The 17471-nt window shown below is 41.3% G+C and overlaps 1 protein-coding gene across 1 annotated transcript; it reads right to left on the reverse strand.

Moving 5' to 3' along the window:
- Positions 1 to 580: 580 nt before the first annotated feature.
- Positions 581 to 13800, reverse strand: LOC116676294 (secernin-2-like). The gene is given in 9 exon segments (XM_032507509.1): positions 581 to 639; positions 642 to 747; positions 4356 to 4536; positions 5529 to 5694; positions 6061 to 6276; positions 10080 to 10279; positions 12323 to 12504; positions 13594 to 13683; positions 13685 to 13800. Coding segments are annotated over 9 exon segments (1257 nt in total). The 5' UTR covers positions 13757 to 13800; the 3' UTR covers positions 581 to 595.
- Positions 13801 to 17471: the final 3671 nt, after the last annotated feature.

The raw sequence follows: 17471 nt of genomic DNA on the forward strand, positions 1-17471 counted from the left end.
TGGTAACCTCTACCGGACCTGGGCCAAAAAGGTTTTGAACCTCAAACTACTTCACGCACCTCCGGGGGACCCAACTATCAGAATACAGATGTCAACAAATTTGAATAAAAATTAAAGGCTTCGCTTAATCTGCGCGAATGCCACATGAAATTTTGATGTGGGGGGTCCCATGATGATTCAAATCCCGTGGGAATAGGGCTTTCGTTGCCTTGTCACGTGTTTCTTTCAGCAACATTTCAACCTTGTTGATGTTCCGTACAAAGAAGAAGAATCTTGCATCTTATTTTTCGCCATAGCTTCTTTTCGCTGTAGTCTCGTCTGAATCTAAAATCAACTACCATGGCAACTACAGCCAAGAGGGCGGTAGCCCAGTAAATGTGAATGATCATTGATATGCCTTTTAGGCAAATTATTATAAACAGAGATTAGTTCTGCTACTGGGGCTATAACTCTTGTGCACGGAGATCGCTTTTCGGCTCAAATGCCGCTTAAAAACCACTACATAGTAGTGGGAATGTAGCCTAAAGTTTTCCACAACAGGAAGACATTCATGCACGACACAACACCAACGCAGCTCCTGAAGCCTCCCACCTGCTCACTGGTAGAACTTGATCTCTGTGTCCACGGAATCAAAAAACAGTCCCCCAATTCTTCTACTGGTATCTCTCCATTCAGCATGGCTGAAATCTCGCTCAGACACTGCGACTCCAGGTCCCTCAGAATCTCATAGACGGCTAAACCCTCGTCCTGACAGAGAGAGAAAAGACAGAGAGATGTCAAAACGACAGTAACACCTGGCTCAAAATAGTAGGTTTAAAACTGCGTCAGCAGTGGATCCATTTGACTAAATCCTAAACCTTGGCCAAGCCCTGTTAGGTACTATCACGTTATTTACAGGAATCCTGTAACCTTTTTTTAAAAGTCCTGACTGCAAATCAAGCAGGCGTCTGTGGCGGGAGACGCAGACTTGATGACTGCAGTTTACACACCAGCTATCACACACCTCCATCTCCTCTGCAGGCTAATCTGGGTGTCTACATACAAAAACAGCAGGCAACAGTTGTGTTCCCGTTCCATACCCTATACTGATTATAGATAAGATAAGATAAACTTTTTTTTGTCCCACAGTGGGGGAAATTGCGGTATTATATACAACATATGCTGCACACTAATAACCAGAGTATATTGTTTTAACGGGTAGTTTTGCACCTAACTGCTTTGTAGAAACAGGAAGTGATGAAATACATCAACCAAATTTTGACATGCTGCAGCCAATTACACTTTCCTATGTGTAAGAAAGCTCCAAAAAAGCTAGTTAATTGACCTTGATTTGGGATTGTTTTCATACGACTACTGTTTCCAAGGTGAATAATCAACTTTTACGCTAATTTTTAAGCCAGCACGGAGAACTCCAACAGCTACTGAGTTTGTATGTCAGTCAATGCCAACCGAGGACAGTTCTTCGCTGATGAATACTGTGTGATCAAGTTGAAAGCCCCGGTACAAGCTGGTAAATTGACCTTGAATTGGGATTGCTTTTTAAAACAAATTTCCAATATCAAGAATATCCTTTGTATGTACTTTTCCCCCCTGTATTTTTACAGGGTCCTTTTCGAGCTGTTTCACCATTGTCTGCACTTATTTAAGTCACATTTCACAAAAAAACATCCCATAGGTCATAAGTAATAACACACAATGCACGTCGTTCCCCCACTCTCTCTCCCCTTTTATGTCTTCAGCTGTTTTGTCAAAAAAAGGACTAAAAATGCCCAAGAAATAATTTAAAAAAACTAAAGAATACAAATACACTGCAAATACATGTCACACCACGTTTTAGCATGTATCATTATGTAATTGTCACTTGTGGCCACATTGGCTGCTGTTCGGTAAAAGTAACATTAGCTCACTTTAACATTTTACAGCTGTGAGTTTATCATTTCCTTTGTGTGTTGCACTGTTAGCGAGTAGGTAACGTCATGAGAACACTCGAGAAGAAACATTTTTTGTAGTTTCTTTTGAATTTTTAAGAATTTGCAGTTTACTCACAAGCATTTTTAAGTATACTTAAAGGGTAACTACTGTTTTTATCAACATGGACCCTATTTTTGTATCTTTTATTGTCAAAGTGACTAATGTAAAAAGTGCTTGTTTTGCCACTGACAGGCTCAGTTTTTTTTTAAGATTATTTTTTTGGGCTTCTCCGCCTTTATTTTGATAGGACAGCTAGGTGAGAAAAGGGAGAGCAATAGCGGGGAAAGACACGCAGGAATCGTCACGGGTCAGATTAGAACCTTGGACCTCTGCGTCGAGGCACAAACCTCGAGTAACCTTCAGTATAAACCTCTACCCACTGGGCCAGCCTGGACACACAGGCTCAGGTTAATATTCTAAGTGTCTGACAACATTAAGGAAAAAGGAGGTCGACATTTCTGTTAAAGAATAAGATCCTTATTGTAAACATTAAAACATCCGCATAATTGTGTTCACTAAACCAACCAGACTCCATGTAAATAAACAGTAATTTTCAACAGAAACTTTTCCAACTACCTATTTTGGTTGAAATAAACACGTAGTTTACCAATTTACATGTGAGATATGTTGGCTTTAGACAAGCTTAAAGTATTGGTTTTTAAATGGAGTCTGGTGGGGTTAGTGCTAGCAACCTCAGAGCTGTTTCTGGTTAAACAGAAAGGTCTTAAAGAGGTTTTAAAAAGGAACTTCTCTATAGGAATAATAATCTGAGCTTTTCAGTGGAAAAACAAGCACTTTTAGTGGACCTAACTGGCGATGAACATTTGCCCCATAGGGTTACATTCCAGAGAAAAACAAGCACTTTTTCTGTGGCTGCAGGTTACAGCGTTCACACTTAATACTGGAACCATTTCAAAGATTGTTGTTCCTATCAAACTTGCAGTGTGGAAAAGAGAGTAGTTATCTACCATTTAAGCACAACATACTCAAATCCTGCTTTGAACCAGTACGTAGTGTGGAATTGGGAATTTGGTTACTATACCAGACTTTTGTGTGTCTGTCGTCTTCCTGTAACTGTCAGTTCACCTTATTCTACAGCATGTATTAACCCTTGTTGTCTTAAAACACTTTTGTTGACACTTTTTATCAATTTTCGAAACTTTTTATGTTTATGTCCCTTTTTTTAACACTTTTGATGCTTTTTTTCCCTAATATATGTCACTTTTTTTGACGTTTAACACTATGTAACACTAACTTATTAACTTTAGTTTTACAGTCATTTTAGAATTTATGGTCAATAAATCTCATTTATAGGAAATTATACCTAACATTTGAGTTAGAAAAGAAGAAATTAAGAATTATTTAGACTAAAATCAAAGGAATGGATGTTGATGGATAATCACAGACTGGAATATGTCAACTTTTACTCAATACTATTTCTATTTTTAGAGTAGAGATTTGTACTTGCCAAAGAGTGCTGGAATCAATCATGTTACTTGGGGTAGTTAAAAAGAACATTGATATGGGAAAACGGGTCAATTTGACCCAAGGACAACATGAGGGATAAATCATAAGCTCAATGTCGGTAAAACATATTTGCTTATAATATTGAACACTGATTCAACAAAAAAACAGGAAAGTCAAATGCCACTTTGTTTTGAATACCTCCCAGTAATCTCAGTTGGTTGCACAGAGTAGTCATGATTGAAACCCTGCTCTTTGGCTTTGTATGTGTACTTGTAGTGTGTTTATGTTTAGTCTACACTCATGCCATGTGTCTTGTCTGCACTAACAGTTAGGTCCTGTTGTGTTTTGCTCTGCACTGGGAGTCAGCCCTGCGCCTGTAACTTGTCTGGAATTTACCATCAACAACTGACCAAGTTCAACTCTTGATAAAATTGATTCTGCTTTGGATGTGTGTCTGAAAAGAATGAAAGCTTCCAGCTTTGCCAGGATCTGTACAGGACTCTGGCTCTGCTCTGGTTTATTGGCATTTCTTTAAACCAATCACAATCTTCTTGGGTGGTGCTAAGTGCCAGACGGAGGCACGGTGCCGCTGCAAAATAGCCTCGGGAAGGAACTTGTTTTGGTGGAACATGTACGTTCAAAGGTTGTGCAACAGAAAACTCAGATTGGACAGATAGTCTAGCTAGCTGTCTGGATTTACCCTGCAGAGATCTGAGGAGCAGTTAACCCTAGTCCTCATAAATCCGCCAAAGTTTAAAATGTCAACACAAAGAAAGCAGAAGGTGTTGGACAGCTGGCCTAAAAAGAGCAACATCTGGCGGAATTTCCGGCGGCACCTGAACATCCTGGAAGTGGAACGTCATCGATACAGACTAGTACAGGACTAACATTGACCTAGGTCATCCATGAGTGCCCACCGGGTTGGTCTCCATGGTGTTGAGCGCCACCTGGTGGGCCTTGTACAGGTCATGTCTGCGGTCCACCTGGCTCTGAAAGCGAGGCTGCTTCCTGACAGGGTCGTCTGGGCCAAACTGCGGGGAAACCACTCTCGGCACTGGGACGGAACAGTCTGAGAAGATGAAAGGCTTGAATATAGACCTACCAGGGTGAAGATGTGGGGAAAGAAAAAGACAGAAAAGAGAGAAAGATAGACTCAAAAACTCCCATTGACCCAAAGAGAGAGACAAAATGCAAGAAAAGAAAAGGAGGGAAATAATGTTTGCATCCCAGCACTTCCATAACTGAAATTAAAATTACATTGCAATATTTCAATAAAGTGAAATTTATTATGAATATATTTTGCTACATCTGATCAATCAGCAGTTTATTGAAGTTTTGAGGTTTCTTGTTGTCTTATTGTAGCTATTGCTGCTTATACTAACAGCTTCAATTCTGATGCCATGAAGGTAAACACATCACTTCCACTGCAGTGTAGTCTCCTAAACAGAGTCTACCACATACCAGGAATACATGCTATGAAAAGTGCAACTGAAAGTAGGATATAATAAGAATTTTTGCTCCCTTTTGGTGGAGTGTCTAAGGTGAAACACCAAAGTAGCAATGACAGATTTGAAGAGATATTTTGCTAAATTAGCTTCAGCTCTATGTCACGGCAGTGTGGGCAGTGTGTTTAGATGAATGGTGTTTAGCTTCCCCCCATGACGCCAATGCATGGAGCTTCAAGCAGCATAGGTCTGCCAAGATCTGCTGGATGACGTGAAATGGATCTTGGCAGACCTTCATTGCTCAGAGGCGCCAGTGCAAGGTAAAACACACTGCCCACACAAAGATGATACAGAGCTTGTTTAACATCTGCCAAGTATCCCTTCAAGTACAGCAGTAGCCTAAACAGCCACTGAGGCACCATGAAACACATTTAGCAACATTTAAAACATATATAGACAATGCTTTATTTTACAAAGCCATTAGTTTTCTAGTTTTCTTCTTTTGAGTAGAGAAAGAAACATGAAAAAGATTAGAAAATGACTAGGACTTAAAACACTAGAATAATAATAAAAATAGGGATTAAAATACATGGACAGATTTTTATAATCTAGACTCAGGAGTTCTTGGTTCAGTTAGTGACCTACCTGGAGGGGTCTGGGGTGGCGGTGAAGAAGTGGATGCAGGGCAGGCTGGAGTCTCTGGGAAGGACAGACACCATGCTGCCTGTGGTGCAGAAACCTCCAGAGTCCATGCAGATGCCACTGGGCTTGTCCCTCAAAATGGACATCATCACCGCTGCCGTCACTGAGCCTGAGACCAGAGACAGCACAGGAGACACACAGTGGATGAATGTTACAGCTCAGTGACAGTAAAAAGGAGAAAAAAAACTGTGCTACATGTATGTTTAACATTATAAGATGATGTATAAATGAATGTGTCAATGATTATTATTTTAATACCTTAATATTGTATGCACCATAAAAGGGTTTTGGCTGCCATACACATTACTGTAGGCCAAGTTTAAAATGCAACACATGTAATGGAACAACATGTAATGGAGGGGGCCCTGCTTCGTCTCTCTTTTATAGAGGTATTGGCCTAATATATGTTGCAGTCCCCTGTTCTAAGGGGAATATCCCAGGCATTCTGGGACACGTAGGACGTGACCACGCTCACCGTCATGTTGCTGGAGTAGCTCGGTGCCTCCCTTGTAGCGCTTTTTGGCCAACTCCATCCTGGCAGGAGGGTTTTCGGGGGTGAACACCCGAGAGAAGTTGAACTCTTCCTCCCCGTCCCACCAGCCCTGAGCCTGGGCCACGCTCCGCAGCTCCGGATGCTCTGCCGAGATCTCGGCACCGACGGTCAGCTGGTTGGAGATGTTCTTCACACCCTCTGAGATGAGGAAGCGGTTATAAGCATGTAAAGATGCAAGTCTCCTGCTTACATTTGCAATCTGTTTGAAATGAGTGACTGAATGATGGTCTGTCACTTCACCTCAGTTTCAGGATTCCGTGAATTATATGACACAGCTCTATAAACTGTGGTCTCATGTTAAAGAATGAACAACAAGGTGTGTAGTTAGTATTACAATATTTCATATATACAGTATTTCCAACACTAGTGATGTTATTTGTTGATTTCCTGGTCGCTGCATTTGCCTTTGTCTGCTGTGTTCAGACTCTGCTACGTTCAAGTAGGAAGGAAGGAAGTGTCTTTTATAAGAGCAGATACAATAAAAATAGGAGTTCCTAAATATATGACTGCTTGATTTTGTTGATGAAACCATGTGTAGCAATATATAATAATATCTAGGAGGTGATGCATCGGGATTTTGAAACGATTTGAATCGTTGACAGGATAATCATCAAATCGTGACAGCAGTAAAGATTCACACCTATGGAGCACTCAATGCAGAACTTTAGTCAGGTCTAACACTTGTCCTGTAGATGCGTTTAGCCACGCTAGCGGTGTGGCTGTAGGGATGGCAGAGGTGGTCTGCTATTCGGTACACAGCTGAGGTCCAGACTGAAGTAACTCCACAACTACTGAAAGCATTGCCTGGAAGCAATAACTGTCTCTGGTGTTCTCTGACTCCACCGGGTCAAAATACAGTCCCTGACAAAAGTCTTGTCGCTTGTGTACAAATTGACCTGAAGTGCCGCTGAAATATATTTCTGATCAAGATTTATTTACAAGAAATGGCTCATTTTAATCCCAACAGCTTTTGTAATACTGTTTCAGTGTAAAAAAAAACTGTCAAAAAGTATTCTAATATTCACAGCTTGGTAAAGCCCATTGAGTACATTTTTGCAAAGACATAAGTGTTGACGCCTTGTCATATGAGCTTCACCTGTGACTAATAATGGATCAATTAGGTCTCAGGTGTGAATAAAAACAACCCCAGTACACTAGACCTTCACATCAACTGCAACTAGACCTCTGCAAACATGCCTAAGATTCACCCTGAGACTTAAGTTTTGATACACTAGTTAGGGCATAGAATCGAATTTTGTTAGGGATTAGTAGTCACATAGTTTTCAGATTTATCTATCATATAATCAAGAATATAATAGAACTAAAGGGAGACTTGGCATACAGCCTGATCCGGTTGGGGAGAGTTCTGGCCCGGCCGGGCTGGAGCTCTCTTTACCTCGTCTCTCTTGGTTTTGTTGTAATAGTTTTAGACAGCTGGGGACTTATTTTGATACACTGAGCTCCTCTCTCCTCTATCTTTCCATCTTTTCATTTATGTGCATCCATGTCCCAGAAATGCGTGTTACTAACCTATTTCTGGGGAGTCATTCCCCGGAGTCCTTATGTTCTTTTTTCCCCAGCATGCTCCCTTGGATCAGAGAGGCTCCGAAATCAGGGTAGCAGCTATTGCCATGGTTCCGCTACACGTTCTGTGATGCCATGTTCAACTGCTAGACTGCGGTGCCCTGCTACGTCCTGCTACGTCCTGCTACGTCCTGCTACGTCCTGCTACGTCCTGCTGTGCCTTGTAATGCCGCACAGTGTCCTGCTATGCCAGGAACTACCACAAAGAACTGCTACAAACTACTAATTTTTTCTATTTTTGTTATTGTCACTCTTCATTCTAACCCCAACCGGCCCGTCAGACACCGCCTACCAAGAGCCTGGGTCTGACCGAGGTTTCTGCCTAAAAGGAAGTTTTTCCTCGCCACTGTCGCACTGTTGCTTGCTCTGGAGGAAACTACTAGAACTGTTGGGTCCTTGTAAATTCTGGAGTGTGGTCTATCTGTAAAGTGTCTTGAGATAACTCTTGTTATGAATTGATACTATAAATAAAATTGAATTGAATTGAATTGAATTATCAAGAGGTTGAAGACCAGATCCACTGCTGATGTGGCAGACACCTTCAATGTGTCTCAGCGTCAAGTACAGAGGATTAAAAAAACATTTGAAGACACTGGAGATGTTTTTGACAAGCCCAGGTCAGGCAGACCCCGCAAGACAACTGCTCGAGAGGACCGTTTGTTGGCTCGAAAATCCAAGGCCAGCCCATTTTCCACTGCAGCAGAGCTCCACCAGACCTGGTCCCCTGAAGTCCCTGTGTCAACCTGAACGGTTTGTCGGATTCTGTCTCGAAATGGCCTCCATGGTTGAATCAGTGCCCAGAAGCCAGCACTAAACAAAAGACAATTGAAAAACCGTGTGGCATGTGCCAAGGCCCACAGCCGGCTAAAAGGATGGACGCTGGAGAAGTGGAAGAAAGTGGATTTTTCAGATGAATCTTCTTTTGAATTACACCACAGTTGCCGCAAATATTGCAGGAGACCTACTGGAGCCCGCATGGATCCAAGATTCACCCAGAAAACAGTGAAGTTTGGTGGCGGAAAAATCATGGTCTGGTGTAACATCCAGTATGGGGGTGTGCGAGAGATCTGCTGGGTGGAAGGCAACATCAATAGTCTCAAATACCAAGAAATCTTAGCTACCTCTTATATTCCCAACCATAAAAGAGGCCAAATTCTGCAGCAGGATGGTGCTCCATCGCATACTTCCATCTCCACTTCAAAGTTCCTCAAGGCGAAGAAGATCCAGATGCTCCAGGATTGGCCGGCCCAGTCACCAGACATGAACATCATTGAGCATATGTGGGGTAGGATGAAAGAGGAAGCATGGAAGACCAAACCAAAGAATATTGATGAACTCTGGGAGGCAGGAAGACTGCTTTCCTAGCTATTCCTGATGACTTCATCAACACATGGTCTGAATCCTTGCCAAACCGCATGGATGCAGTCCTTCAAGGTCATGGAAGTCATACAAGATATTAAATTTGAATCTCACAGCACCACTATTTAATTTGCTGACATATTTTAGTATTTGTAGTACATTTGTTCAATTTATGTATAGGCGACAAAACTTTTGTCTTGCCAAAATTTGACCGTTCTGTCTTGTTTAAATAATATATCTTTTTTTAGTGAAACTAATTTATTTCAGTGCATTGAACATCATTTGGGAGGGTTTTAGCTTTTCATATGAGCTATTTCTTACACCAACTGATTAATTAAAAGTCAGGTTAATAGCAGGTGTTTCTACAAAATAGATAAGCGACAAGACTTTTGTCAGGGACTGTATGTATTTCTCTTGGGCGCCTGAGTGGCTCAACTGGCACAGCGTGTGTCCATATGTAGATTACTGCGTATCCTTCCCCGTCTCTCCCCTTTCATGTCTTGTAGCTGTCCTATAGATGTAAAGGCCTAAAAATGCCCAAAGAATAATTTAAAGCAGGAGTAAATTTGTGAATTCACTGGGAATATTTTCTGCCTTGGATTAATATATATTTGGCGCTAGTGACTCCAGAAACCCCGTTTAGATTTTTGGAAACATGCATGCACACACACACATGCACTGGTGCAAGTTGTTAGTGCTCTGTCTGCTTTCTGTGCTGACAGTGAAAGGTCAATAAAAAAAACTCTAAACTCCAATAAAAATGATATTTTGTAATTATTCAAGTCAAACAGCTGGGTATTCTCATGAACAAAAAAAAAAGTTAACAAATAATAATAACAGCAGAAGGTTGTTCAGTTCCATGTGGGACATGACAGAAATCCGAGGTGTTAACAAGTCATGCTTCACTATGTTGTAAATACATATAGTTCTGCTCTCATTTATGCTTCAGCACCCATAGTGCAAGACCTTTCACCCTGAAGTTTTAACTCCATCCTTACCTGTAACTTTCTGCGCCACCCACAGTCTCCCAGCGGTTTCCAGGACCCAGGCCTGGTTGCGGTCCACCAGGAGGAAGGTGTTGTGGTAGCTGAAGGGCTCGGGGTCCTCCCTGCATGGCCCCCCCTGGCCATGCTGCTCCAGGAGGTCGGTGATGACGGTCAGCGCCGCCCAGGCACTGTCACCCCGCTCCAACCCCAGTCTGACCATCACAAGAAGTCATTCAGTTATAAATGTTAGTAAGACATTTATTAATGATAATAATTCTTTCATTTTGCTGCTCGGTTATTAACTATGTGTTGTAGAGCTGCAAAGATGAATCGATTAGTTGTCAACTGTTAAATAATTCGCCAACTATTTTAATAACCGATTAATCGCTTTGAGTCATTTTTTTATCATCAAAAAAGGATTTAAAAAAAATCTCTGATTGCAGCTTTTTAAATGTGACTATTTTGTAGTTTCTTTACTTCTCTGTGACAGTAAACGGAATATCTTTGAGTTGTGGACAAAACAAGACACTTTCTGACATATTATAGACCAAAGAACTATCGATTAATCTAGAAAATCATCGACTTTTAGGTCATCATTTATTAAATAGGTCTATTTTAGCTATGACACTGCAGTGCCAATGTTATTTATTGGGTACGCTGCTGCACCTGGGTAACCAATATTGTTCTTTCATGTCTCAACATAAAACAAACTAATGTGAATCCTTGTGTATTTATCTACTTTTCTACAACTTATCTATGTATTTATTGTTTGATCAGCTTTTTATCTATCCATGAAGTCCAAATTACACGCTCCTGTGCCATGTGTTTGGGAGGAAATGCTGCTGTATTTGAGAATTACTTGCCGATTTTCCTTACGGGTGTTTTCATACACAGAGATAAAGTGCTACGCCTCAACAACACTTACTACACCTGTCACAACATGCTGCAACAATCTGCACAGCCTTCTGATCAAAGCCTGAGGCGATTAAGTCAATACTTTACTGAATATACAAGCTTCAAACTCTATTTAATTAGGATGCAGTCAATAGTGGCTCCCATCAGCTCTGAAGATTAGTTTTTTTCTTCATTGCTAAAATTGGATAAGCTGTACGGCTGCACAATTTATCGTTTTTTTTTTTTAAATCATCATCGCGATATCAACTGGTGGAATACACACATCATGAAAGGCTGCGACATACCGCTAAAGACACTCAGAGATTATCTTTGTTAGTTGAAAGGAAGAATAAGAGAAGATAAGATAGATTTTATTGTCGCAAAGGAAATTTGTCTTGTACGAACAAACAATATCTGCTGTTTAAAGAATTCAACACAACATAGTGCATGCATAGATACACATATCCATTAGGTACACACTACTGTGTGTACCTACTGGATATGTTGCATTACTCTGCATGGACATGCTCATGTTACATTAAGAGACTGCCACTTGCCAAAAACTATATATACTGTATATATGTACATTAGAGTCTGACCGATAACGGATTTTTAAAGCTGATACAAATATTTGGTATATCGGCCAATATACAGTATATTTATGTAAACTTGAAGTCCTTTGAAAAAAAACACATTAACAATAAAAATAATCAGTGTTGCCAAGAGGGACGTTGTAGAGCGCCCTCTGGTGGACAAACTATGCAACGCCAACGCTCATAACGTGGTTGACCGTCCGTTTTTATTTTTTAACTGTTCATTCATCAGAATTATTTATTTGTCATTATAAATGGTTCTGATGAATTCATTTTTATCTTTTATTTTTTAAATTGGCCATTATAAATGCCTATATCGATAGATTAGATCAGGAAATGCCTAATATCAGCGGTAGAGCTCTAATGTATGTAATGTATGAGTAGAAAACTGCACTTTATAATGTAACTGATTTGGTTTTAGTGTTGCCTTTCATATATTATTTCAATATTACCTTCAATGTGTTCAATAAAAGAATGTTGGAAATGATAATGTTTTGATTTGTTTTAATTTAACAAGTAATTTGTTGTATTTTAGCAGAATACCGAAAGCAGTGAAATGGAGAACTGAGTTTAGTATCAGTATGGTACTTGTAGTATAGTACTTTAGTATCTGTTTATTTATCACAAGTTATATCGTTATTGTGATATTCAACAACGGTATTGCATACTGCATGTTTTCCTAGTATTATGCAGTCCAAATAGCTGTTTATTATCCAAAGTTTTTTTTTTCTTTCACCAATAAAGTATCAAAAGTTTGTTGGTGTTCACCTGACAAGGTCCATGCCCAGCAGAGACTCCCCGGGGGACACAGGCTCTCGGGTCCAGACAGCCTCGTTCCCGATGCAGACTCCTTGGTCATTGGCTCCCATTTCAGCACCCCACATCCAGGCTGGTTTGCTGAGGACAACAGCGTGGGTGTGCTCCACCTGAGGGATCTGGATGTATGTGCACTGCAGACAAAAAAACAAACTGAGGCTAAGATACAAAAGAACGGTGTTGTTTATTTCTGGCTCCCGTTACATTGCGCAAACTATTTCAGTGTAGTACGTCCCTTGTATTGGATGTCACGATACTACCAACACCTTACGATTCTAAAATGACAAAACATCGACAATGCCCATTTTTTTTGAAGCTATGCTGGCACCAATGTCACTACCCAATGTGAGTTGAGTGCAAATGTGAGTCGCGCATGCGTCACTTTGGGACGAGTGCAGATGTGAGTTGCGCATGGTAGCCTACAAGATGCTAACTAGAGACTTCTGTAATGTCACCACAGTAAAAATGGACCTACTTGACGAAGTTTGTTCACCGCTGGCCTAAAGTTAGCATTCAAACACAACAAAAGCTGTCACTTGAAATAGCGTTTAGAGCTAACATTAGCAATCAAACAATCGTAGATAGCTAAAACATTTTTTTTAAAGATTTCCATCTTTTGTTATTGTTGATAATGACAAGTTTGTTATTTTATGGATTTGTCCCTCATTTGGAAGCAATGTCACTCACTTTCCGCTTTCCTTGTGTTGGTATTTTTACTCCGGTGGATTTCTGAGGACTATGGTTACCTGCTCCTCAGATCTCTGCAGGGTAAATCCAGACAGCTAGCTAGACTATCACTCCAATCTGAGTTTTCTGTTGGACAACTAAAACATCCTTACAACTTACACACGTTCCACCAAAAAGAGTGGAACATGTGTACCATGCCTCCGTCCGGCGCATAGTGCCACCCAAGACGATTGAGATTGGTATAAAGACATGCCAATAACCAGAGCACCCATAAATAAACCCATCCCAGAGTACTGTGTGGACTCACCAGACCCTCCTGCGTTATGATATGATATTGTCTCATGCATCGACTGCAGGCACCTGAATTCGAATCAGCAAATATTATATGGTTGTCCAAAGGATCAATATAATATTCTATTGTGATTTACACACCGAGACAGCATGTGTATTTCAGAGATCCATGATGCCTGTTGTCCGTGGGCTGCACTAGCAGCAGTGACAGTGGTGGTGTTGGACTGTAGAGTCATGCTGCTTACCTCCAGCATGGAGCCTGGAGAGGGACATGCTGCAGGGTAGTGGGCACCTCTGAGCACCTCATCCCGGGGACGGTCGGAGTTCTTCCAAAAAAATCACATGGTGATCGCGAGAGCCAGGGGGCAAGGACACAAAACAGTCACATGACATGGGAGCCTCTGCCATCCTGCAAAACAGAAAAAGCACAAAAATACCAGTGTGGCGCAAACCTAGAAGCAATGACTCTAATGATCCTTTTAATACAGTCTATGGTTAGAAGTCTGCACAGCTTGATCTGGAGGAAATCAAAGTGCTCAGATATGAAATAAGTACAGAAGCACAATATGAGGATATATCTAATTGCAATAAATTGGACTGATATTGCGATATGATCAGGATATTGGAGGAAAAGGTTATTTTATATCGTTATTCTCAATGTCATTGAATAATTAAAATTTTTAAAAAATGAAATGATTACGGCACGATTTTGTGAGGATCTGTAGCAAACTAAGATGTAGGTATTCTTAATCTGTAGAGCAGCCTACAGTTTGTAAATCGGGACGTCTCCACAGCACCACAATACTTCATTCAGAATGGTTTGACATACTTTGCCTTAACAAATAGGCCTACTCACACACCCTTAGATATTGCATTATAGTCAATATTGCGATTTAGATTAAATGTGCAGCCCTGGACATAAGCACACTCACTAATCATAAGAGTCAGTCTGAAAATGCCATTTGGCCATGAGGTCCACCTGTGGAGTCAAGAAGAAGAAGAAGAAGTAAGAAGAGAAGAAAGAAGAAGAAGAAGTCTTCTTCCTCCATTCCCCACCCACCTTTTTTTTAACAGAAAGTCAGGTCCAGCCGATGCACTGCCCATCCCTTTCACACTGGGATTAGGCAGCAGCCTCGAGCAGAGCACTTTATTGACTGTAATCTTCACAAATCCCACCGCCACGTTGCTCTGTTCTCGCTCGCCTCGCATTTAGAGACCACGAATCGCTTGCAATCGGACATAATGTCGCCTAAAGTGCCCTGGTTGTAGTCGTAGCCCGCGGCCGAGCTCGGCTGGTGATCTACAGATAATGAGGCCTGACAGAGCGGGAGTGCTCACACTGTCACTCCCCGGCTCTTTCCGGAGCAGCGACGCGGGTGTCGCTTCGTGTCATTCCGCCTTTTTTGACGGCTTAGTAAAACGGCGAAGTCCAGGAAGCTAAACGCTCTGTAAACTAGAGAGCGTGTTAATGCGGCTATAGAAATGTTTACCTTTTTTTTTTTTCAATGTTGAGAGCGCGCGGACGCCCGGCCGGCTGGAAGTAGGCAGGTTGGAACACCGAGTCACGTGACCGAGAAATCCAAAGGTAGGCCTATGTACTTGCCTATGTACTTAAAGGTCTCGTGGTCTGGCCACAAGCACAGCTCACCGTCTGCCTCACACAGGACAGCAGTCCAGTCCACACCTGTGAAAAGCCCCCTTTTCCCCCATCGCTCAGCCAACACTGCTTACAATAATCTAATAATGCTCAACTCAAGTCCTGGGGGAAAACCCTCCCAGATATGATCCTGCAAGTTTTTATATCCCAGTGGTAGTACCAAGTCTTTTTGCTTCATGTCTGCCCTCTCACCACATTCATTCTGTATCTAAAGATAAGGTAATAACAAGAGTGTATAAAACTGTAATTAAATGCAAAGTTGCTGATTGTCAGCATGAGTTCATGTCTGTGTGACTCAAAATGATGAGCTGGACAAACATCTCACCTCGCATCCACATTTTCACAAGGAACACTCCTAACGGCCAGAGTTCAGTTTAGTCCATATAAAGCATGGCTCCCAAGGGGCTCTTTTCAGTGATTCCAGGGGCTCTAGCAAAATTAAGTTTTCACTATAATTCCATCCATTAGTAAACATAGTGACAGACTATTTTGGTCACGGGTTTCATCAAGGACGTACTTTTGGGTTCAACATTAAGATCCCACTTTTGAACATATCCAACACCTAGTTTCCTGCATTCTGGTGAATCTTTCTGCAGTAATTTTTCCTTTTCTGCATCAGTATGGTGCAAATGTCTTCATTTATGTAAACCCCTTGTGGATTAATAAAGTATAATAATAAATATAAAAAAACAATTAGAATAGTTTTTTCCCTACACATTACACCCATGGTTTCATACACTTTCTTTAGTCTTGCATTGCCAGACCTTCCTCCACAACACTGAACAGGAAGGTCTGACAAGTCCACGCAGCAAACATACTCTGTTTTAACCCAGGCTTTCTTTATAAATAATAATTTGTAGTCTCAAAGCACAAGCCAGATACCCTGATGACATCATTTGAGGTAATATTATGAGGTACATGAAAACAAAGCTCCTTCCGGAGACAACAGAGGAATTTTACATTACAAGATGTTTATTAAATTAACAATGATGTGAAACATTGGTGGACTACCCCTTTAAACAAGACAGAGTCTACAGCCTGCTAGCAGCGTTATGAGGCTGTCCTTAGGGTGTTTTGTGGTGCTTGTGGTGGAGTGACAGTGACGATATTATATGCTGATGTTATGCAGATATAATGTTTACTGTGTTCATATCTTACATTGCCAGACCCCTCCTCCGCAGCGCTGCGGAGGAGGGTCTGGCTAGTCCCACACAGCATCCGGGGATGGGAAAAACGTGCTCTGGTTTATTGGCATTTCTTCAACCCATCAATGCTAAGCGCCGGACGAAGCAACGGTGCCGCTGCTAAACAGCCTCGGGAAGGAACTTGTTTTGGTGTGAACATGTACGTTCAAAAGTATTTTTAGTCGTGCAACAGAAAACTCCGATTGGACGATAGTCTAGCTAGCTGTCTGGATTTACCCTGCAGAGATCTGAGGACCAGGTAACCATAGTCCTCATGAATTAAAATGTCAGAAAGACCAAGGCAACAGATAGCCTAAATGGGTGAAATCTGGCGGGATTTCCGTCGGCAACGGAGCAATCTCGAAGTGGCATCGTGGATATGAACTACACTTTCTGTAAAAAAAAACATCTTAAGCAAAAATCCTATCAGATGGAAAACCCTGTGACAAAAATCCCCAAATGGCCCCCCCTTGATGCCCCCATGTTCAAAAAATACATAGGGAAAGTGGCCTCTTGGATGCCTCTATGGTAGATATAAAAACATGATATGTGCCCTCCAGTAGAGAAAACCTGATGAAGCACCTTTAAGAGAAAACATGTTGCAGTGCCCTCCAGATAAAGTGTCGTACAGAATGTTTCTTTGCAGTCTTATCCTGCACGTGAAAAGCGCACTACGCAGTACTGTACTCTGGATCACCCGTTGGCTAATCAGTGTAATTAAAGTTGGGCGAATTCCTGTGTGTCAGTGGGCTTTAGTGGGTGACTCGTCTCCCATCGCCGGTGTTTCATTGAATTAAGTCGCCGACACTTCCTGTCTGTGGGCTCAATCTTTCACACACACACACACACACCACACACACACATCCCAACCACTCCCCCTGCTCTTTGCATTGATGAAATCTAAACTCTTCTTAATACTGAGATTTTAAAGGGTCAAATCACCCAAATTATGAGAAGACATGCAGATACTTTGTGGAGCTAAAACTAAATTAAAACATTTCTTCTATAGCAGTGTCCCTGATACTCTGGATGATAGCAGTTTTAATAAAGAGTAATTTTATTCAGTAAAAATATATAATAACATGGAATGTTGTAATATATAACAAATACTACTATAACTATCACAATTCACTCCTGCATACTTTGCACTCCTCATTGCACTCATTCCACTATTACTGTTTAGAGCAGGGGTCTTCAAACGTTTCCATGCCAAGGACCACCAAACTGATGGCGAGATGGAGCGGGGACCCCCTAATTATATATATTAATAAAAATAAAATTG

This window comes from Etheostoma spectabile, unplaced genomic scaffold (assembly GCF_008692095.1).
Source record: "Etheostoma spectabile isolate EspeVRDwgs_2016 unplaced genomic scaffold, UIUC_Espe_1.0 scaffold00002972, whole genome shotgun sequence".
Classification (NCBI taxonomy): Eukaryota; Metazoa; Chordata; class Actinopteri; order Perciformes; family Percidae; genus Etheostoma; species Etheostoma spectabile.